Source organism: Branchiostoma floridae, unplaced genomic scaffold (genome assembly GCF_000003815.2).
Source record: "Branchiostoma floridae strain S238N-H82 unplaced genomic scaffold, Bfl_VNyyK Sc7u5tJ_1439, whole genome shotgun sequence".
In the NCBI taxonomy this organism is placed as follows: Eukaryota; Metazoa; Chordata; class Leptocardii; order Amphioxiformes; family Branchiostomatidae; genus Branchiostoma; species Branchiostoma floridae.
In genome coordinates this window covers 937199-960532 of record NW_023365716.1, presented here as the reverse complement: position 1 = coordinate 960532, position 23334 = coordinate 937199, and the positions used below count along the sequence as shown (strand labels likewise).

Here is a 23334-nt window from a genome sequence, read left to right as displayed (position 1 = left end):
AGATAGTAGCCATGATAGATGTGCTCCTGTCTTTTGTGTACAGATGATATAGACGTAGGTTTTAGACTTGAGATAGTTTCGATACGATCTTTTCTTTTCATCCAATATACACATGACGGTATTAATTTGAATACTGGGACATTCATAACATTGATATACTAACTTGCATATTCGTACTTTGATAGAACGATCTAATATTTCTTTTTATACGCACCGATTTGTGTACTATACATGCACTAATGTTATGTACATTCGCATTCTTTAACCTCATAGCAACATTTATTACATTGGTATATTTAATCTTATTTTTCTATTCTATTTGATAGAACGCTCTATGATTTCCTATTATACGCACTGATCTGTATACTATAGATGTTCTTATGTTTTGTACACGTGCATTTGTATTCTTTAAGATTGTAGCAGTTTAGATGATACTGACATGTGTAAAAATTTAGCATAATTTTGGAAAAGCTCATTCAAGTAAAGTATGTTTATGATAAGGGAGTTATTTGCATTGGTGTTGGTTTATATCGTCTGATAATTTCGACTCCTTTATCTTTGCAGCTTAAGATATTTCTTACCAGGGCGCAATTTTGACGGAAAAAAACAACATATCTCAGAAGAAGTGTAAACAAAGTAAAAAAATAAGATTTTTTATTTCAATCGTACTCCAACAGCATCGTTGCGGTGGCAGTGTCTCAAGATCCTAACGGGAATGGGGTAAGAAATCCTGCGCATGGCGGATTCTACATGGCTTGGCCTAACCGTCGAAATCTGACAATCTGAGACGTCGAAATTGAGGTAGAACGTTTCTTTTCTTTACTAAGAGATCTCTATTAGTGTTGAAATAAATCCACTACTCTTCCTGGCGTGTGAACTTCCATACAATACATCAATTAGGTTCAAAACCAGAGGGTAAAGTGTTATGCGGCGATCTGTGGTTTGCCCCATTGAGTATCAGGTTTGTGACCTCTCACCTTTACCCCGTTCGTGAATTGACGTCCGCCATTTTGTTTTGTTTCTCGTCTTGAGTTTTTCATATCCTCCAAACTGACGCGATTTTTACCGATTTGTAGGAGTTTTGGAGACCGCTTACTGCCATATACCTACAGGTAAGACCATTGGTTGTCGTTAATGCTTTCTGATTTGTGCTTGTTAAGCGGCGAATTACAATTAGAGATGTGTTTTCGATCCGTAGTCGGTGGGGAGGGGGGCATTCAAACTAATGTTAGTAATGAGTGAGATGTCATGAGACCACGTCTAGCGGAAAATTAGACGCTAAAAAAAGGACAACAACAACAGATGTCAAATTAATATGTCAGAAATCTCGACAATCTATTCAAATAACATAGATAATAGATTTAAGTGACAATGGTTAGGCCTAGGAAAAAAAATGTTGTGTTTCCTGTTTCAGTCCTGAAAATATTAGGGTCGGTAGGTAGGGATTATCTTTTTTTTTCTTGTATTTTTTTTAGGCTGGCCAAAACTCTAGTGATACATATTACAATACAGTTGAACAAAGTAAACTGAAATGCATGATGACACTTGTATTTCAATGTCAAACTTTGACTTTGATTTTGTGCATGTTTTGTGCATATAGATACATATATCCTTTGTTAGATGGGACAAGCAGTGTTTTACTTCAATAGGAAGCAGGCTAAATAAAAATTCTAACTGGAAGCTATGTGACTCCACTGCCCACCCCAAAAAAGTCTAGGGTCGGCAGGTTTTTTTAGGGTAGGTAGGGAAACAGGAAACACAACATTTTTTTTCCTAGGCCTTATGTTTTCGTCCACCATGATACGAAACTTTTGCTTGTACCTAACGAAAACCCTGTTCACAGCACATTGTCCACATAATTTTTGATGCGCAGCTAAGCTATGGAAGTCAATTTTATGCGGTACCCTATAGTTTTGTGTACAGTTATTGTTTTCGCATAATCATCAAGTTCACCTACAGTACCAATGAAATGTGTTTTCCACCTGACCGATACCAGATGGCGTAAACAGTGCTAAGTTATAGAATCATTATATATTTGCGTGTCAAATCTTCTATTACACCACTGTACAGTCTGTGCTTACTGTAAGTCATGTAACCTCTGGAAGCGCATGTGTACGTAGATGTCATAGATTGTTATGTGTCTATGTGTCTGTATTGTTGTGTTGTATGCATTCTGTTTGTACAACGAGTCAATTCGTGCCTGAGTTGAATAAAGAAATACTATGTTGTTCTATATGTATACCCTAATTAATACATATCCAAATCTTGTGTAATACTGAAAAAAATGAGGCGCTAAAACGGGTAAACTACTTTTACAGAAGAAATTCTTATGTAAAATTTGCGCCTTTTCTGTTTTTTTCTCATCATTATTTTCTTAAAATCATTTTAGACATGGAGGAGTTCACATTTGTGCCTCCCGTTAAAGAGCTTCATGCGGAACAAACTGCGAACGAGACGCACATCAAAGAGGAGGAGACAGGAGACACTGGATGGCAACAGGATGGACAAGAGAACGTGCTGTGCCAGGAAACGTACAGTGAGGACCAGGAAACATACGACTACCAGCCAACCGGACGTCCTTGGAACGAGACATACAACATTTGGGAGCAAACAACAGACGCGAGACGGCAGCAGGACGGGGAAAGGGACGTTCCAAACCACGAAACGTGCGGTGTAAAAGCGGAAATAGAAGAGTCCAGCTTTAAACATTCTACTGGAGAACTGTGTGCTGGGCATCCTGGGAAGAAGACGTACACTCCTGGACATCCTCTGAAGGAGAGTGACAGCAGGGAGACCCAGACAACAGACATGGGCCTGCAGCAGGAAACGTGTGATGTGAACTTTCCCCAACCTGACAACACATCAACCTCACAGGTACAGGAGAGCAGAGACAATAATGGAAAGCATGTTGTTGAATACACCGGTGAGAAACCCTACAAGTGTGGGGAGTGTGGGTACAGGGCAGCTTATAGGTCTCTCCTATCCCGACATATGAGAGTCCACACAGGAGAGAAACCCTACAAGTGTGACCAGTGTGATTATTCTGCAGCACAAAAATCCAATTTGGACCAACACCTAGAAAAACACACTGGTGAGAAACCCTACATGTGTGGGGAGTGTGGGTTCAGGGCAACTTACAAGTCTACCCTATCAACACACATGAGAATCCACACAGGAGAAAAACCCTACAAGTGTGACCAGTGTGACTATTCCGCAGCACAGAAATCTACTCTAGACATACATCTGACAAAACATATCGGTGAGAAACCCTACATGTGTGGAGAGTGTGGATACAGGACAGCTAACAGATCTCACTTACCCAAACATATGAGAACTCATACAGGAGAAAAACCCTACAAGTGTGACCAGTGTGACTACTCCGCTGCACAGAAGCGCCATTTGATCGATCATCAAACAAGACATACTGGTGAGAAGCCCTACATGTGTGGGGAGTGTGGGTACAGGGCGGCTCAAAGATCTAGCTTATCCCGACACATGAAAACACATACAGGAGGAAAACTCTAGATGTTCGAGGAATGGGTACTAGGATAACTCAGATGTCGAAAGAGCCAAGCATATATAATAACCTACAGAGGAGGAAAACCATACAACTGTTATCAGTGTAACTACTTTGCAGCTAGGAAATCTCACCGTCATCTACCTTTCATATATACCAAAGACATGAGAAAGAAACTGAATCCACAACGTGTGACAAATATACAGCAAACAGCTTTACCCACCTACACAGTTTATATCCTTAATATACTTGTAGTATTTGACACCCTCTGTCATGCAAAATGCATCCATTTTCATGCAAGTGCAGCGAGTTGGTTCGGGTAATTTTTTGCCAGCCCCTCCACTATACTAAAAAAATCTGGGGAGAACCCTGTTGTTGTCTTAATCTGTACCTGGGCCCGAGAACTACTCTTTGGTAAGGAATTCTACACGAGAGGCAGACATGTCCCAGTGACCCTCGCTTATGATAACAACTTTATTGCACAACAATTGTACAAGGTACAAAGTGACAGGGACGGCTTTCAGGTGAAAAATACGCGCAACCCTCTGCTGATCTTATGTATGGCCGACCTTCCGTCGATACGCCCAAAGATCATGGATAATGTGACAAGGGGTATAAGGAATTGTACATGAGAAGCAGACATGTCCCAGTGAGATTGCGAGGATTATAGCATATGTGCCCTACCGGACCGACATAGGTTTCGTATGTATAGTTTCAGTACTTTTTTTATTACTTTTTTTGATTTTACATGTTAATTTTTTAGTTATAAATGTAGGTGATCATAGGAGTAAGGAATCTAAACATGTTTTAAAACCATGATATTTATCTGCTTTAGACAAGTTTTAACTGAATAACCTCATTTTTGCAATTATCGATATCAGCAGATTGTAGTATCCATGCCGTGGAATGACTAACCTACCTTAACAGGAGTATTGTGCTCACACGTTATCTAAAACACTTATTTGCAGCTCTACTTAAAGCACGAAGGAAGCTACATTATATAACAATGGACAGATCATTTGAAGTATGTATTAAAGCTGTAAATAACATCAATGGTATTCATATTGTCTTTGTCTTGGTGTATATATCAAATTGTGTATTGCTATGATGGGAGATTTATTATCATTATTGTTGTTAATGAAATGAGATTTATTAAAGAGGCATGAAAATTTAAGAAAAGAATCGAAAATGATGTATAAGGGGAATCTTAGGACAAAACATGGCCACCGGACTGAATTTAACCTCTAAATTGAAATGTGGTGAATATATTTTAAAGGTTACCGTCAGGACGTTCTATTTACAAAAACATGGTCACTGGACGGAATATAAACTGATGAATATATTTCATCAACATATGCATAAACAACAAACAAGACAAACGTCTGCACGAGTTTAATTCAATTTTTGCTGTAGAAACATGGACATACCTACTAACACGTAGCCAGATATAAAACATATTATCTGGATAATCAGGGTAGCAAAGTTACATTTGACCCTCATCACGTTCACCTCTGACCTCACGACACGACAGCAGAACAAAGCTGCCCGTGTACCCGTTTTACGTGAGAGGAAAAACCATCATAGGGAGCAGGTAAGACTTACAAACGTGAATCCAAGTATTCTGGTAACATGCGAAGGAGTTTAACGTCATTCTGGTGGCAAAAGAATCACCGTAACGCTTTTGATTCATAGGCATTTTTCAAATGTAAATATGGTAAAATTGAAGGGGGAGGGGGGCGAACCAAAATGCGTGCGACCTACACCAAGGAGCTTTCATCATAAAACGTAAGAGGTTTGTTTTGGGCTCTTTCCTAACGCGTTTACCGTCTCTCGGTGTACCATTTCAGTCCTGTGTTGTTTGATATGGTGGAAAATCAAGAACTTTTAAACTTGAGACACATGTTAATTTGCCATTTCCCTGTATACCATATTATTATAAAGTATTAGGTAACTTCTCAGACGTACAAGCAGTAGATGCCAACGACGTTTTTTTAAAATTGTGTGACTGATTTTGGAAAAAGGAGTTTTGTGGGAGGAATGTTGGATTGTTTTACAAGTAAAATATTCATGCTGTTCCAGGTTGCGGCATCCCTCCCCTGCGTCCAGAGAGAAGCTAGCCTCTGGTTCGGCACCGTTGTCATACCCAGGCATTTGGTTTCACGAGGTTCCGGTTCGAAATAAAATTTCATATATAAACATGTCATTTATCTTTGAAAAACTAGTCTTTCGCCATATAATATAATTGATATTAAGTAGACCAACATTGTCCGAAGGCAAAGTTTGTCAAGAGCGATTTGTAATGTTTTTTTTTCATATTTGAGAAGAAGAGAACTGTTAATGCTTGTTACAAATCTAAAAAGTTGCAGTTTGCAGGTAAAATAAAAACATAATTCTTAGTGTGTGCCACAGCTTTAGAAAGAAGTTTTGATCTATAATTTATCCCCTCCTCCCTCCTACAAGGCAGAAATGGAAGATTCCAGCTGTGAACATTCCTTGGAAGAGCAGTGTGTTGGGCATCCTGGGAAGGAGATGGACCATCCTGAAGACCCTGGGAAGGAGAGTGACAGCAGGGAGACCCAGACATGGGCCTGCAGCAGGAGACATACGACAAAACACACCGGTGAGAAACCCTACATATGTGGGGAATGTGAGTACAAGACAACTAACAAATCTCACTTATCCCGACATATGAAAATTCATACAGGAGAAAAACCCCACAAGTGTGACCAGTGTGACTATTCTGCATCGCATAAAAGCAATTTAGATCGGCATATAGCAGCAAAGCACACTGGTGATAAACCCTACATGTGTGGAGAGTGTGGGTTCAGGACTGCTTATAGGTCTGAATTATCTCGACATATGAGAACCCACACAGGGGAAAAGCCCTATAAATGTGACCAGTGTGACTATTCTGCTGCAGGGAAATCTGCTTTGAACCAACATCTGGCAAAACACACGGGTGAGAAACCCTACTTGTGTGAAGAGTGTGGGTATAGTGCGACGCGAAATTCTTACTTATCCCAACACATGAGAACTCACACAGGAGAAAAACCCTACAAGTGTGACCACTGTGACTATTCTGCTGCAGATAAGTCTACTTTGGTCAAACACATACGAAAACATACCGGTGAGAAACCCTACATGTGTGGGGAGTGTGGGTTCAGAACAGCTGATAGGTCTACCTTATCCCGACACATGAGAACCCACACAGGGGAAAGACGTTACAAGTGTGATCAGTGTGACTATTCTGCAGCACGGAAATACGATTTGGACAAACATCTAGCAACACACACTGGTGAGAAACCCTTCATGTGTGGAGAGTGCGGGCACAGGACAGCTCGAAAGTCCACCTTATACAAACATATGAGAACGCATTCAGGGGGAAAACCCTTCATGTGTGACCGGTGCGACTATTCTGCTGCACAGAAATGTACTTTGGACCGACACCTAATGACACACACAGGTGAGAAACCCTACATGTGTGGGGAGTGTGGGCATAGGACAGCCGAAAAGTCTGACTTAGCCCGACATATGAGGACGCATACAGGTGAAAAAACCTAAAGTGTGACTTTTCCGCCGCAGAGAAGTCCACTTTGGACAGGCATCTAACAAAGCACACCGGTGAGAAATTCTTCATGTGTGAGAACAGCAACACTGCGGCTAGGAAATCTCATCTCCCGAAACATTTGACAAGACATACCAAAGAACCTACATCTACGTGTGTGACAAATGTACAGCATACAACGTTTATGCCTTAAAACGTGAACGGTCTTTTAGAAAAAATTGCATTCAGTTATGAAAATGTTATCTGTAGCCTTAGTCTGTACCAGGGCCCGATAACTACTGTGTAGAAAGGAAATTTACATTAGAGGCAGACATGTTCAGATAGCCTGGTTAGATTTATAGGAAATGTTCAAGACGTTAGTTTGAACAAACGCTTAAGTCAAATTGCACCTGATACTTTAATAGTTGTAGATTCTGTACATAAGATAATTTTAGTACGCATAGATTTATGTTTCCTGTTAAAATCGACTATTCCTTTTTCTTAAAGAATTGTAGAAATCGTAGATGTCACGGAAGTATCTAAACGTTTTCGGCATTGGTGTTTTTTTATTTATTTTAGTGTTATTTGTTCGAAAAAACAACTTTACGTTTGCAACATCTCGCAGCATATATATACAAATATAACAATAAGAACATTGCGTATTGCTTACAATGTGTACTTAGTATTCCTTGTATTCTGAGTGCTTATTCTGTATTATTTATCTTGTAGCAATATCGTTTACATGATTGAGAACTTCATGCAGTTTGGTAAAGATCATCATCAAAATAAAGGGATGTAAATAAAACGAAGCCATTGATTCTGTGTTGATTTACATTGTCTGTTGAAATGATTCTGACTGCATTGTTTTAGAAGTGTTACATAGGGGGTTGGTTATATCCAATAGCTGCGTTCTTTTGCATGGTTAGGGGTTTTCATTCAAATGAATTCTAAATGTGAATTGAACAAAAACTCTGGGTATATCAGCCGATTTTGTTGACTGATTTGGCCTAGAAGTGAAAGCCTCACACAACCCAAGAAAAAGTTACCAAGGCCCTGGTAACATACATCGCACGATTTACCGCGACGGGGATTCCATGCGCGGTAATAGTACGTTTGAGAAGACTCGGGCGCAATAAAATTGCTAGGTGTTGCATAAGGTGTTTCGCAGAGTACGCATGTGCGAGTGACAGGAATCCTGGGTATTATGTCAAAGGTCAAGGCCCATCAGAAGTAAACATTGTTCCCATTATCCAGACGGTAATGGCGCATTCAAAATGGCGGAATGTTTACGTTCATATGGTTCTTTCACCTTTGATTTCATGTTGCTCGCACATGCGTAGTGTACTGTACGAAATAGCGTAAACCTGGAACTGGGGTGAGGTCGCACAGGTCAGCTGTAAGTCCTACTGCTGAGAAAACATACCTGCCGTGCCAACAGGAACAGAAAGAACAGCATATGTTGTCAACATGCCCCACCCATTGCCCCACAAATTAATCATGCTCAAGTGTATTGGTGAGTTTTTTCTATATATAATGATGGAAAAAATTGAAAAACAAGCCTTGGTAACCTTAAAACCACGAGAGTAGAGCGTTATGCGGCGAACTTAAATATGACTTTAATATAACTTTAATTTGACCCAGTGATATCAGGTTTGTAACCTCTGACCTTTGCCCCGTTCATGAGCTGACATCCGCCATTTTGGTTTTATGTCATCGTCTTTGGTGCTCATCTCCCCCAAACTTACACGATTTTTACGTGATCACAGAAGGCTTGGAGAACGCTAACCACCGTAGACTTACAGGTAAGACATATGAGTGTCGTTAGATAACTCTAGTTGGTGCTTGTTTAGTGGTAAACTAGAATTAAAGAGGTGTGTTTACGATCGGTAGTTGGGGGGGGGGGCTAGCTCTGATTCCCATTCAGTAGATTTCTAGCGAGGGCAACGCCCATGAAGTCCGCTCTTTCAAATGCAGAGTAACCAATTAACACTAAACTGGTGGCACGCGAGGGGCAGGGAGGAATATTTCACACCTATTGTCCGTCCATTACTGGCTGTTAAATACCGTCAATACATTACAAAGGAAATCTTTGTAGGGCTTCCTTTAGTTTACAGCATGTATTTTGTGAGCTGGTCCCTTTCAATGCCGGTAATATAGAATAGAAGGAAGGACTGAAAAAACAAACAATACGACTTGAGTACATAGCGTCATATTTGACAATTTACTACAGCCGTTGCGCACGGGTCATCAGATTCAGAGATCTTTTTACCTACTACGGTTACAAGATTCAAGTTGTGACTTGTAGAAGTACAGTAGAACTACGTGATGTTTTTATTTTATGTTTTACAAAATAACAACGATGGATAATGTCACATTATCCCAAAACTCAATATCGTCGTTACCGACTGTGGTTGTCTGGGATGTTTGTGGTTCTTCTACCGCATGAATAGATTACCGTGTTTACATAGCTAGGTGACGGACGTATTCAAATTCTGGAAGTGGTTTTGCATCACATAGAAGCAACCTTTCAAACATGTGAACGTCTTTGTCAAAGTTACAAGTGTGTTGTCAGCTACTTTTGCATAATTACAAGAAGATTAACAAATGAAATAAACAAAATGAAGCAGAACTAGAAAGGTAATATTTGCAAGCAAATACAGAATGTTACCTTCACATGGTTTAGTCTAGCATTTCTACCTGGAAGGGTAAACTGATTAAGTTGCAGATGTTGACACAGGATAAGTCAAGACATGCAAGAAGGTACAAATAAATTTTGATGATTTTTATCTGTAACGTTATACATCTTGAATAATGAACACAACGTCCAATATTGTTTCAAACAGGGTTTCTCATCATCATCTCATCACATCCCCATAGCTACAAGCCACAGGGGCAGTCTGTCTGTCCAAAAAGGTTATCCTGTCTTATCCATTTCTGACGGTCGTCAACAGGGTTTACTCGACGACATTTAGAGTGTCGTCTGCGGGAGCGTCAAGGCCTATGAATTTTTTCGGCTTGGGGAGGTCCAGGGAGAAATTTCTTGGCTTGCGGAGAGAGAGCCATGGAAAAAAAAAACTGGCTTCCTTCAACAATATGTATTCAAATGTTAAAAAAAATAAAGCTTTGAATCACTTGGGAAATTCATATTCTCTGTCTCTGACTTGGTGCAGAACGCGAGCCGCGAAGTTCAGTTGATAACATAAGAATAAGTTTAATTTTGCGCTTTCCGTCATTGTTGACGAACAAACTCGGCGCGTAAGTATAGACAAATTTTGCAAAAATCTCTAAAAAATCAGCGGATGTTTGCGGACGGTGCTAAATTTGATGATAATTCCTAACGCGCGCCGCCGGCGAGAGAGAAGCGAGAAGCGACTGGTCGAACCCAGTCGGTGCCGCGCCCCTCCCCCTAATGTTCTGGTCAGTCGCATCGTGCTAGCGCCGATGTTTTTGTTGTCATTTTCCCGGCCCCGATTAACTGTCAGTTGTTGCTACCATAGAAGTAAAAAAAATCGAACAATATGTGAAATTAAATAAGGTACTTTCAAAATAGTCTCCGGTAAGCCGATCGGACCTCATATGCTTGCGCTCTATACGGGGGCGGGACCCTACATGAAACGTGACAAATAGGTGTGCTTTTGATTCTTTAATTGACTGCTTATAAAATATGGACCGAATCTACCGGTGTCATCATGTTGCACCAAATTTGGGCTGACCGTCTATGAAAATTAAGATGTCGAAGATATTTTCCAAAAGGTAGGCAGAGATTTGTTGATGTTGGCGGTGTTGTTTTTTTCGTAATGATTTTCTTAGTCGGACCATCGCAAACAGTGCATTCAGTCCCTTTCCCCGTGAAAACATCAGCTAGATTGTGCTAGATACAGCCTCACATGAGGCAAGAAGTACATACAGTCACAATTTTATTGTCAAATATTATAGAATTGAATTCTCGTTTCTCGAAAACTTCTGAAGAGAGCAAAATTAAAACACGCGTACCAAGTTACGGCACACTGCGTAGCACAAAATCGGAAGGTACATTCACAGCTTGAAACGTCTCACAGAGTTTGCCGCTTGTACAACGCAGCGCGAAGGGTTCTCCTCAGCATGCTCAGTCACACTTTTACGTTTTCTATGAACCATATACCCAGTGTGAAATCGAATGTTACACATATCCTGTTTATGTCGCAGTAAGAGCGCAGCGCGATCGCCGTCTAGTGGAAATTTCGAAAGGGGGCCTTACCAACTACTGTAAATCGCACAAATTCACAGAAACAGCTGATTAGCGTAATCGCTAAAATTGCCACAAATCTATTATATTCGTTCACGTCCCGCAGTTGCCGGACACTCTCAGAGCAGAAATTGATATGGCTACCCCTGCACACTGCACGTGATCTTCACAGTACGCAGCACATCTCCGCTATGCTTCCTGTCACAGTCAATCTGTGTAAATTCATTCATATTTTGAACGGCCCAATAATTTTTTCAGAGCCCGCAATTCAATTTCATAAATTTCTTTTATTTTTAGCAAACAATTTTGATTTACGTTTGATGTACGTAGTTTGTTTATGCCCTCATTATCAATACGTGCCGCAGTCGGTACACTTCAAACCCGTCCGCCTGTCAATCATGCAAACTTCAAGGGGTTAGGTTTCTGCTACACTTAACTTTCGCGTTGGGTTATGCTGATTTGTGCCTGGGGATTTGTGCTGTGCCGGCCACTCCCACCGTGTATAAAGCTGTAAGTAGATTTATTGTAATTCACCCAGACTTCGTTTCCGTGCTCCACTTGCTTGCTGGGGACCAACGCAGCGCTGTGGTAACTTACATGATAAACAACAAGGTGAACGGAATGACCGTGACCTAACATGGGGAGGGCGTTCCACGCTGCAGTTAATCGTGTTTGTTCAGGTCAGTTTAATAGCGAAATAAACTCATCAAGTCCATCGTTTGTGTTTCACATACCTTTATGTCTCAGGCGTAAAACTTTGAGTTTGCATGTCGACGACCGTTATGCATGTTTTTTTTTTATGTAACAGCCGGCAACACGCAGTGACCTTGCGTCTAACGTAGTCATGTGTTGTTGTTTTTTTGCTCAAATGTTCTTGTTGACTCAAAAATCGGTTAACTACAACCGTGACACCAATCCGTGTTTCATTTAGACGACAGCTCTTTGTATGAACTTGAAAAACGAACAGGTCTCGCTACATTTTTATGATTAACGTTATATGCCAGTTACTTATCATGTCAGGAGACATCCAAAGAAATCACCACATACGCGTAACGTTACCACAGTTGTCAGCCTGTCTGAGAAAATTGCAGTAGTGCTCTGAATGCGTTTGTTCACCAAATTATCGCGTGTGTACGCACGGGTGCTGGCGTACTACACATCGTGTGTGTTCTCGATTCTACGTAACTCAAACACATGCAACATAGGATCCGAACAATGTTTGGATGGCTCAGAGTTAAACTGACTTGTGCAGGTAGCAAAACCTTTAGCTTAAACAAAATCAAGAAAAGTATCGAAACAAATGCTTAGATTTGACTCGATATAGACCTTAACCGAGACACATTATACTTTGAGGGCATTAAATTTCATTCTGCCTGCCCTCAATTTCATTCTACCTTCCTTGAAGTTGATATACTAGTATGCAAAAGGTGCCGATATTCGGCAAAATAAAGTCAAATCTCTGTGAATTTCTTGATCCGATTTATTACTTCTTGGTAAAATGAATTCCACAAATCATTTCAGAGGACGGCTTCTGCCTCAATTCAGGCCGTCCAAAGCAAGATGAAGTCATCATTTGACGGGCGGACACTTCCGTGTTGCGTAGTGGCGGTCGTTGACCTCGTTCGAACACCATGTTCCATAACTCCCGGGCGGGTTCCATAGCTACCGGTCGTTGACCTCGGGTCCTTGGAACGTGGTTCTGATGTTCTATGGGGGCTCGAAAGTTCGATTTTGTGTTAAAATTGCTAGTTTTTTCACCCTTTTTTGCCCCATAAAATCATTTTTTGGTGTCTTTGGGGGACCAAATGACCAAGGTGCAGTGTCTTATGTGCAGACCTACCAGCTTGCTGAATTACGAGATATTCCAAGGTCTAGTTTTGGAGATATTCATGTTTTTTATTTGTGCGGAAAAGAAGAAGAAGAAGAAGAAGAAACGATGCAAAAACAGTATGTACCTTCTGTGAAGGTAACATAATGACCGATTATATGGTGCGTGATTTACGCTGACTGTATTATATGTAACAGAACGGATCTTATTTTCGAAGATAGAACCTTCTTGACATGACGAAGCATATGCAACAAAACATATCGCGGTGTAACTTTGTGTAGTATATGCAACATGAGTCACTCAGTTCTAAACTGAGTACGTTGTATCAAGGTCTTCGGCCGGCCTATATGTAACCAAGGAGGTGTTTTTTTAATCTCCTTGATGTAACTTAAAAATGTAACGTTTATAGTTTATGTTTGGACAGTGACAATCATAAAGGTGTTATTGGCGCTTAGCAAAGATTTTTGTATAATGACTAGTCATGATTTTTTTACAGGATCGTTGACAAATATGTTTTTTTTTGCTTGTTATTACCGATTTCTATGTCTCCCCCCATGACCGGTGAACCAAAGACCCGGGATGCGCTGTTAGGTGACTGTCCTCGAAAATGCGTTCGATGTCTTCTCTCGCTGATTGTCTGTAATTTGGGGCGTCACAATGCGCCATAAAAGGACATTTACATGAAACTAGGGGCGCTACAAGGGGTGCGATCAGCCCGTAACTGGGCTGCCATTGGCTGATTGTTGACTGCGGTCAGTGACCTGCTAGCAGCCATCTGATTGGTCCTCGCTAGAAACCGCCAGATATCTTGCATGTGAAATAGTGTACACGGGGGGGGGGGGGGGTAATAAGTGATATACTTTTACTTACTTGGGCCCTTCGCCCCTGGCAGAGCATAGGCCACTGATGATAGTCCTCCATTGCACCCGCCTCTGGGCCTTCTTCTTCAGGTCCTGCCAGTTGTTGCAGATACTTTTCATCTCCTCCTCCGTATCTCTCCCCCAGCTATTCCTTGGCCTCCCTCTCTTCCTTTTACCCTGTGGGTTCCAAGTCAGAGCTTGGTGTGTAATACTGGATGGTGGCTTCCGGAGGGTGTGGCCGATCCAGGACCACTTTCTCTTGAGGATCTGACTGACCACTGGTTTTTGTCCTGCTCTGTCCCACAGCTCCAGGTTGCTGATCCTGTCTGACCACTTGATTTTAAAGATCCTTCTCAGACAAGTGTTAATGAAGGTTTGTATCCTGCGCTGCGTTGCTTTTGTTGTTCTCCAGGTCTCGGATCCATAGAGCAGTACTGATTTAACGTTGGAGTTGAAGATTCGGAGTTTGGTGGCTACACGTATCACCCTGGAGGCCCAGACATTCTTCAGCATGATGAAAGCTGCTCTCGCTTTCCCTATCCTGGCGGTAACATCCCTGTCCGTACCTCCCTGACGGTCCACCACACTTCCCAGATACACAAAGGACGCAACCTCCTTCACCCCTTCCCCTCCAATTATGACTGGTGCGCTGTTAGTGGTGTTGAGTTTCATAAGTGATATAACGACTACCAAATATAGATTTGTACCTTCAATATACAGTCAGAAATGGTGCATCACGAAATCAAGAATCTTGCTTTGATGATTATTAATTATAGATCATTTGACGATGATAATGCTCGTGCGGTCTTAAGGTCACAGCAAGTAAATATTATGGATGACATCAGCGCGCGCATTAATTTTCGCCTGATTTCAGAAAAAAACAAGAATGTCAACATGACGAGAAAGTACCTAAAATGGGCAAATATGTTGTGTTTAAGACTAATGATTGTACTTATAGAAGTGACACTAGCCAGTTAGCCATGACTGTAGTTACAGTGAAGTGAAATTAGTTAGATAGTTGTGAATGTGGCACAATTATGGAAGCCATAACTTAAGTGTGGTTGCCATGTTGGTAAGTGTCGACCACACTAGTGTCACATTTACTACACTAGTTCACGTCTTGAATACAGGAATGAATGCCTTGTTGGCTGTGATGCCGTGTTTTATTGCTTTCATTCTTGTTTATTGCGTATATTTGGAAAATTTAACCATCTTGTTTTTTTTACCCATCTTGTTTTTTTTGCCCTATCTCAGTATTTTTGCAGTCTGCAGAGGATGTCATCCATTAAATTTACTTGCTGTGGCCTAATGTGTAATAGCATATAGTCGTGCAAAGATCTTTGTTCATCTGCTGCGAGGAAAATCTGTTCACCCAAGGTTATATCTCTTATAACATCCTTGGTTCACCACTTGCGTAGATTTGGAGTACCATTCAATCAAATGTCCTGAAACCATTGCATATAGCCCTGGAAGATTAGCTCATTGAGCTAAAGGGTATCACAATAAACTCAATAGGAATTATTTTGGCATAATTATGACTTAAGCAAGAACTTGCAGTGCCATTTTTTTCACATGACTGATAACTTTGATGTTAACAGTGTTCTTCTGTATATCGTCTTTTCTATTATTCTATAACCATTCTAACGTGGCCCCTAACTAAATTCTACCACAAAACCTACGTTGGAATCAGTCAATTAACCAATCAATCATCAGGTGATAAAGCTCTTGAGGTGCCTGTGTATGTATATCTTTAAGTTTTTCTGTGTCTATGTTGCTGTGATCTATGTATTTGCTTTTAGTATGTGTGAGTCATTAAGTACCTGTAAAAAGAATCATGAACTAGGCTGTTGAATCCCCTGTATATATTTGTTTGTTTATTTGTTTATTTGTTCAGCTGTATACAAACAGCCAGGGCTGACCAACTAGCCGTAGGCTATTGCCAAGGGCTAACCCTGGGAGAGAAGAATACATACATGTTACATATATAGCTAGTATATATAGCTAGGATATATCCGACTGTTGTTTATTTTATTTACTGAGACTGCAGACAATGCTATACTAGTACTTGGCAAACCACTGGAAACACACCCGGGGTGCTAAATCGGGTCCACTAGTTGGACAAAAGAATTTCTTGTGTCAAATCTGAACCCTTGCTTGTGTGCAAATGACGTACATGAATTAATGTATTTTACCCATATTTTTACCATCATTTCAGAGATGGCGGAGTTCACACGTGTGCCTCCCGTTAAAGAGCTTCATGCGGAACAAACTGCGAACGAGACGCACATCAAAGAGGAGGAGACAGGAGACACTGGATGGCAACAGGATGGACAAGAGAACGTGCTGTACCAGGAAACGTACAGTGAGGACCAGGAAACCTACAACTACAATGAAACCAAACTGACGGGGTATCCTTGGAGCGAGACTTACAACAGTTGGGAGCAGACAACAGACACGGGACGGCAGCAGGACGAGGAAAAGGACACTCCAAACAACGAAACGTGCGGTGTAAGAGCAGAAGTGGAAGAGTCCAGCTTTGTTAGTATTGGAGAACATCCTGGGAAGGAGATGGAACTTTATGGAAATCCTTGGAAGGAGAGTGACAGCAGGGAGACCCAGACAGCAGACATGGGCCTGCAGCAGGAAACGTGTGATGTGAACTTTCCCCAACCTGACAACACATCAACCTCACAGGTACGGGGGAGCAGAGGCAATAAGGCAAGGCATGTGGTTAAACACACCGGTGAGAAACCCTACATGTGTGGGGAGTGTGGGTACAGGACGACTTATAGGTCTCACTTATCCCAGCATATGAGAACCCATACAGGGGAAAAACCATACAAGTGTGACAAGTGTGACTATTCTGCTGCACAGAAAGGTGAATTGAATAAACATATAGCAAAACACACCGGTGACAAACCCTACATGTGTGAGGTGTGTGGGTACAGGACGGCTCAAAGGTGTAACTTATCCCGACATATGAGAACCCACAAGTCGAGTTTGGAGCAATATGTTGCAAAACACAGTGGTGAGAAACCCTACATGTGTGGGGAATGTAGGTTCAGGACAGCTGACAAATGTAAGTTATCCCGACATATGAGGATCCATACAGGAGAAAAACCCTACAAGTGTGACCAGTGTGACTACTCTGCTGCAGAAAAATCGACCTTTGACAAACATCTAATGAAACATAGTGGTGAGAAACCCTTCATGTGTGGGGAGTGCTGGTACAGGACGACTCAGAAATCTCACTTATCCCGACACATGAAAACACACACAGGAGAGAAACCATACAAGTGTGACCAGTGTGACTATTCTGCTGCAGTCCAATCCACCTTGGACAAACATCTAGCAAAGCACACTGGTGAGAAACCCTACATGTGTCGAGAGTGTGAGTACAGGACAGCTCACCAGAGTCACTTATCCCGACACATGAGAGTCCACACAGGAGAAAGACCCTACAAGTGTGACCTGTGTGACTATTCTGCTGCACAGAAAGGCCATTTGGTCCAACATCTGACAAAACACACGGGTGATAAACCCTACATGTGTGGTGAATGTGGGCATAGGACAGCTCAAATGTCCGACCTATCAAAACACATGAGAACCCACACAGGAGAAAAACCTTACAAGTGTGAGCAGTGTGACTTTTCTGCTATAGATAAATCCAAGTTGAAACAACATCAAGTAAAACACACAGGTGAGAAACCCTACATTTACATGTGTGGGGAGTGTGGGTACAAGACCGCTTATAGTTCTCTCCTATCCAGACATATGAGAACTCACACAGGGGAAAAACCCTACAAGTGTGACCAGTGCGACTATTCTGCAGCAGAAAAACATCATTTGATCGATCATCAAACAAGACATTCCGGTGAGAAGCCCTACAAGTGTGGGGAGTGTGGGTACAGGGCGGCTCAAAGATCAACCTTATCCCGACACATGAAAACACATACAGGAGAAAAACGCTACAAATGTGACTAGTTTGACTATTCTGTTGCAAAATCCTCCTTTAACTGACATGTAAGAAAGCAAACTGGTAAAAAGCCCTAAATGTGCGAAGTATGGGTACAGGATAACTGTATATTAAAATCTAAGCATATAAGAAACTACAGGACAATTCCAATGTCTAAATAACCAAGTATATAAAAACCCACAGAGAAGGAAAACCACATAAGTGTTATCAGTCGAACTACTTTGCAGCTAGGAAATCTCACCGTTATCTACTTTATTTTTTTATACCAAAGAAAATAAATCCACAAGTGTGACAAAACAAATGTACAGCAAACAGCTTTACCTACATAGTTCCTTGACATGGTCATGTAAGGGGGAGCAAGGTAACCAGCATGGTGTTTTTGAAATGTAAGAGCTCATATGGCGACATCTAGGTGGCAGATGCAGAGCATGCAAATTTTGTCCTCTTGAAACGTGAGAAGCTGTAGAGTGGAAGACCCGTAATGGAATGTGAATTGTTTTGTTAATCTGTACCTGTGCCCGAGAACTACTCTGTGGTAAGGAATTATACACGAGAGGCAGACACGTCCCAGTGAGCTTGCGAAGATTATAGCATATGTGCCCAACCGGACCGGTGAAGGTTTCGTATGTATAGTTTCAGTACTTTTTTTTACTGTTTTTGATTTTTCTTTATAAATGTAGGTGATCATAGGAGTATTGGAATCTAAACATGTCTCAAAACCATTATATTTACCACAGTCTTTTCGATTGGATAACCTAACGCCTGCAATTATCGATATCAGTATACTGAGTATAGTATCCATGCAGTAGTATGGCTTGCTTACTTTAACAGGGGTATTCTGATCACACATCTTCTGTTTTAGTAGCTAATAGAAATATATATCCAGACAAATAAAAAAAAACTTGCAGTAATTTTGTAAACGTCTTTCACAATAAAATGGTAGTAGCCAAAGCTTATGATTTTGTGTTGGGTTGAGTTATCCTATGTCCGTATGAAAGTTTATAAACAACGATCATCATCATATCGTTCCGTGCCAGTACCGCAGCCAGGCCACGGCCTTCTTGTTAGCTTCTATACACGACGATAATAGACAGTAATTCTAGACACACGTAAAGCTCTAAGTGATGTGACTCGCAGCCTACGTCATAGGTCAGGTGATGTAGTCTGACCTCAAGTCAAAGTCACAGAACACAGTATTTATCCATCACCCCGTCCCAAAGTTTTGACAGGGCTTTCCTGTTTAATCATGGCTATAAATGTGTTTGAAGTTTGCTACGTCACTGAAGCCGTTGCTGACGTCACACTTCCTCTCAGGTCAAGTGACGTAGTCGTCGGGTCACATCACCTTGAGGAGAACCGGAGGGCTTGTTAATAGCTTGTTGGTAAAGTTTATTTTGTTGGCAGTAAATTTATTCCCGTCGTCTATTATATCTTACCCAATTGCCTAAGCAGTCTAGGATATGCCTAATAAGCCTTCTCACATTAGTTATGACGCATGTGCGTCGAAAGGAATTCTAGGGAATATGTCAAAGGGTAAGGCACACAAAAAGAAAACAAAACCCGTCTGAACATTGTTATGCAAATCGAAACAATGGTGAAGACAAGGGCTGTTTAATTTTTGTGTGCCTTACTCTTTGACATACACTGTATTACCTAGAATTCCTGTCGCCGCACATGCGCCCTAACTAATGTGAGAAGGCTTATCGTGTCGTAATGTTGGTAAGGTTTATTTCGTACAGCTATAGTGTAGAATTTTATTACCATCGTCTGATATATCTCAATCCATTGCCATTGCACTCAATTACTACAGTGTATGATTTAAAGATGTTAATTTGTTTTGTAAAGCGTTATGCGGTGATCTCGGGTTGACCCTTTGTGAAGGATGTCTCAGGTTTGTGACCTCTCACCTTTACCCCCCGCAAGCTGGGTCCGCCATTTTGTTTGGCGACGTCGTCTCATCTCCTCCAAACTCACGCGATTTTTACGTGATTCCAGAAGTTGTGAAGACTGCTAATCACCATAGACTTACAGGTAAGACCTCCTGTGATTGTTGTTGATACCGCCTGGTTGGTGGTTGTTCATTGATGAACAAAAAGTAGACGATTTAAGGTGTATTTGTCAAAGGTATTTGAATGGGGAGGGGGGCAGTAGAAGTGTGATGTAACCTCCAAACAATTTCTAGAGCCTAGGGACACCAGAAGAATGGGGAAAATATGATTTTGCAACACAGTAAGAAGTTAAAAACCCTATACACCTCCGAAATCCCAACAAATCCAACAAAATTAGAGCCAAAGGCTGGAAGTCAGCCCTCTGCGGCTGCGTGCAATCACTGCCATGTGCCCTTAGGCCATTTGAAGGGAGTTATGTCAGACTCATACCAGATGTCTCACTTCAGCTCTCGCCGATGTTTGTACCGACATTAATCTGACCTAAGAGTTCTATTACCCGCCGCCCTCTGACTATGACATAAAAAAATTATTGGTTTTCCCCTGGAAGTCATTTGGGGTCATGAAAGTCGGCATGTCTAATCATTAAAAATTAAACTACAGTAGAAGCCGCTTAATTGCACACCCCATTTGCCAGTGCATTTCGTGCAAATATCCGAATGGTGCAACAAAGCGAAGTTATTAAGCTGGACCACACCACCACGGGATTTGGGATTTCGTGCAATTAGCAGAAGTGTGCAATTATCCGTTGTGCAATTAATTGGATTCTACTGTATTTTACTTTGCCAGATGAAATAAGTTGTTTCACAATCCATACCCCTCTCACAGAAATGGAAGATTCCGGTCTTGAACTTTTCTGCGGAGAACAGTGCGCAGGAGATCCTGGGAAGGAGAGTAAGTCCACAGAGCACCCTGGGAAGGAGAGTGACAGCAGGGAAACCCAGACAACAGACATGGGCCTGCAGCAGGAAATGTGTGATGTGAACTTTCCCCAACCTGACAACACATCAACCTCACAGGTACAGGAGAGCAGAGGCAATATGGGAAGGCATGTGGTGAAACACACCGGTGATAAACCCTACATGTGTGGGGAGTGCGGGTACAGGACAAGTCAAAGGTCTAAGTTATCCCGGTATATGAGAACCCACACTGGAGAAAAACCCTACAAGTGTGACCATTGTGACTATTCTGCTGTACAGAATGGTAGACAGACATACAGCCATGCACACTGGTGATAATGATAAACCCTACATATGTGCGGAGTGTGGGTACAGGGCAACTCATAAGTATGACTTATCCGTACACATCAGAATCCACACAGGAGATAAACCCTACAAGTGTGACCAGTGTAGCTATTCTGCGGCAGTGAAATCCACTTTGGACCAACATCTAACCACACACACCGGTGAGAAACCCTACATGTGTGGAGAGTGTGGGTTCAGGGCGGCTCAAAAGTCTAACTTATCCCGACACATGAGAACCCACACAGGGGACAAACCATACAAATGTGACCAGTGCGAATATTCGGCAGTAAAAAAACATCATTTGATCGGCCATCAAAAAACTCATTCCGGTGAGAAACCCTACATGTGTGGGGAGTGTGGATACAGGACAGCTGACAGATCTACGTTATCCCGACACATGAAAATCCATTCAGGAGAAAAACCCTACATGTGTGGAGAGTGTGGGTACAGGGCAGCTTACAAATATAACTTATCCCAGCATATGAGAACCCATACAGGTCAAAAACCCTACAAGTGCGACCAGTGTAACTATTCTGCTGCACAGAAATCCTCCTTGGACCAACATCTAATGAAACACACTGGTGAAAAGCCCTACATGTGTGGGGAATGTGGGCACAGAACAACAACAAAGTCTGACTTATCCCGACACATGAGAATCCATACAGGAGAAAAACCCTACAAGTGTGACCAGTGTGACTATTCTGCTGCACAGAAAGTCAATTTTGACGCGCACATAGCTGCAAAACACACCAGCGAGAAACCCTACATGTGTGGGGAGTGCGGGTACAGGACAGCTGGTAGGTCTACCTTATCCCGACACATGAGAACCCACACAGGGGAAAGACGTTACAAGTGTGATCAGTGTGACTATTCTGCAATGCAGAAAGGTGATTTGGACAAACATCTAGCAACACACACTGGTGAGAAACCCTACATGTGTGGAGAATGTGGGTACAGGACAGCTCGAAAGTCTAACTTATCCAGACATATGAGAACGCATTCAGGGAAAAAGCCCTTTAAGTGTAACCAGTGTGACTATTCTGCTGCACAGAAATGTACTTTAGACCGACATGTAATGACACACACCGGTGAGAAACCCTTCATGTGTGGGGAGTGTGGGTACGGGACGGCTGATAGGTCTAAGTTATCCCGACACATGAGGACCCATACGTAAGAAAAACCTTATAGATGCCATCAGTGTAACTACTCTGCTGCTAGAACATTTGATAAGACATACCAAAGAACCTACATCTACGTGTGTGACAAATGTAAAGCATACAACGTTTTTGCCTTAAAACGTGAATTGTCATGTATAAAAAAAATTACACCCAGGAGTGAAAATGGTATCTGTACGTAGCCTTAGTCTTTATCTGGGCCCGGCAACTACTCTTTAGCAAGGAAATCAACATTAGAGGCTGACATGTTCAGGTAGCCTACCGAACATTATAGCAAGTCTTTCAAGAGGTTGGTTTGAACTAAAACTGTACCTACTACTCAGTACTTTATGGATGTAGCTTCTGTACATAATCTAGTACTTACGCATAGATTTACTTTTTCCTTTCGTGTTAAAATCGACTGTTTCTTTTTTTTTTAAGAGAAATTTTAGATGTCATGGAATTATCTAAGCGTTTTGGCATTGGTGTTTTATTTGTTTTAGTCTAATTTGTTCGAAAGAACAACCCTACGTTTGCAACACCTCGCAGCATAATATATACATAGCTAACAATTAATTAGCTTATTGCGTATTGTCTACATGTACTTAGTATTCCGTGCACTTGTATTCCGAGTGGTTATTCTGTATGTTGTTTAGCTCATAGCAATATCTTATACATGGTTGAGAACTTCATTCATTCATTCATTCATTGATGCAGTTTGGTGAAGATAATCTAAAATAAAGTGTAAATTAAACGAAGCCATTGATTCTGTGTGGATTTACATTGCCTAATGACTCTTACTTCATTGGTTTATCAGTGTTACACATGGGGTTTATTGTATGTCATTTAATCATTTAAATGGGGCCATACTGTGTCATGCGGCACTGGAGTATCTTGCTCACTCTTATTCTTAGTGTCTTTAATTAATAGCAATATAGATTACTCTTAAATTGTTGGAAAAGGTTGTGGTTTTGTGTTGGTTTATACCATTTATTATCTGTATGGAGGTCTATCAGCAACGGTGGGTTTTAAGTATTAAA

The 23334-nt window shown here is 41.4% G+C and overlaps 6 protein-coding genes across 6 annotated transcripts in view; 4 read left to right on the top strand and 2 right to left on the bottom strand.

Annotated features, from left to right (window-relative positions):
* Nucleotides 1-23334, bottom strand: part of LOC118407668 (tropomyosin-1-like) — a 1169601-nt gene that overhangs the window by 210161 nt on the left and 936106 nt on the right. The window lies entirely within an intron of this gene.
* The window catches only part of LOC118407627 (zinc finger protein 525-like), a 976997-nt gene that overhangs the window by 58140 nt on the left and 895523 nt on the right, over nt 1-23334 (top strand). The window lies entirely within an intron of this gene.
* LOC118407628 (gastrula zinc finger protein XlCGF8.2DB-like) lies at nt 998-3995 on the top strand. Its single transcript, XM_035808135.1, has 2 exons — nt 998-1112; nt 2390-3995. Exon 2 carries the CDS (start codon nt 2392-2394, stop codon nt 3523-3525), a length of 1134 nt encoding a protein of 377 aa, XP_035664028.1. The 5' UTR covers nt 998-1112; nt 2390-2391; the 3' UTR covers nt 3526-3995.
* LOC118407633 (zinc finger protein 525-like) lies at nt 5984-7870 on the top strand. Its single transcript, XM_035808141.1, has one exon. The coding sequence runs from the start codon at nt 5984-5986 to the stop codon at nt 7076-7078; it is 1095 nt and encodes a 364-aa protein (XP_035664034.1). The 3' UTR covers nt 7079-7870.
* On the bottom strand, nt 13981-14646 carry LOC118407705. The gene has a single exon (XM_035808223.1). It carries the CDS (start codon nt 14644-14646, stop codon nt 13981-13983), a length of 666 nt encoding a protein of 221 aa, XP_035664116.1.
* LOC118407704 (zinc finger protein 239-like) lies at nt 21097-22314 on the top strand. Its single transcript, XM_035808222.1, has 3 exons — nt 21097-21261; nt 21853-21910; nt 22145-22314. Exons 1-3 carry the CDS (start codon nt 21097-21099, stop codon nt 22312-22314), a joined length of 393 nt encoding a protein of 130 aa, XP_035664115.1.

What these genes read in the sequence shown, in the direction of transcription:
- LOC118407628 (XM_035808135.1), top strand. Translation starts at nt 2,392, where the DNA reads ATGGAGGAGTTCACATTTGTGCCTCCCGTTAAAGAGCTTCATGCGGAA.
- LOC118407633 (XM_035808141.1), top strand. Translation starts at nt 5,984, where the DNA reads ATGGAAGATTCCAGCTGTGAACATTCCTTGGAAGAGCAGTGTGTTGGG.
- LOC118407705 (XM_035808223.1), bottom strand. Translation starts at nt 14,646, where the DNA reads ATGAAACTCAACACCACTAACAGCGCACCAGTCATAATTGGAGGGGAA.
- LOC118407704 (XM_035808222.1), top strand. Translation starts at nt 21,097, where the DNA reads ATGGTAGACAGACATACAGCCATGCACACTGGTGATAATGATAAACCC. An exon ending in AGTGTAGCTATTCTGCGGCA is followed by an intron (nt 21,262 to 21,852) that starts GTGAAATCCACT and finishes TCTGCTGCACAG; the next exon opens with AAAGTCAATTTTGACGCGCA. An exon ending in CAGCGAGAAACCCTACATGT is followed by an intron (nt 21,911 to 22,144) that starts GTGGGGAGTGCG and finishes GAACGCATTCAG; the next exon opens with GGAAAAAGCCCTTTAAGTGT.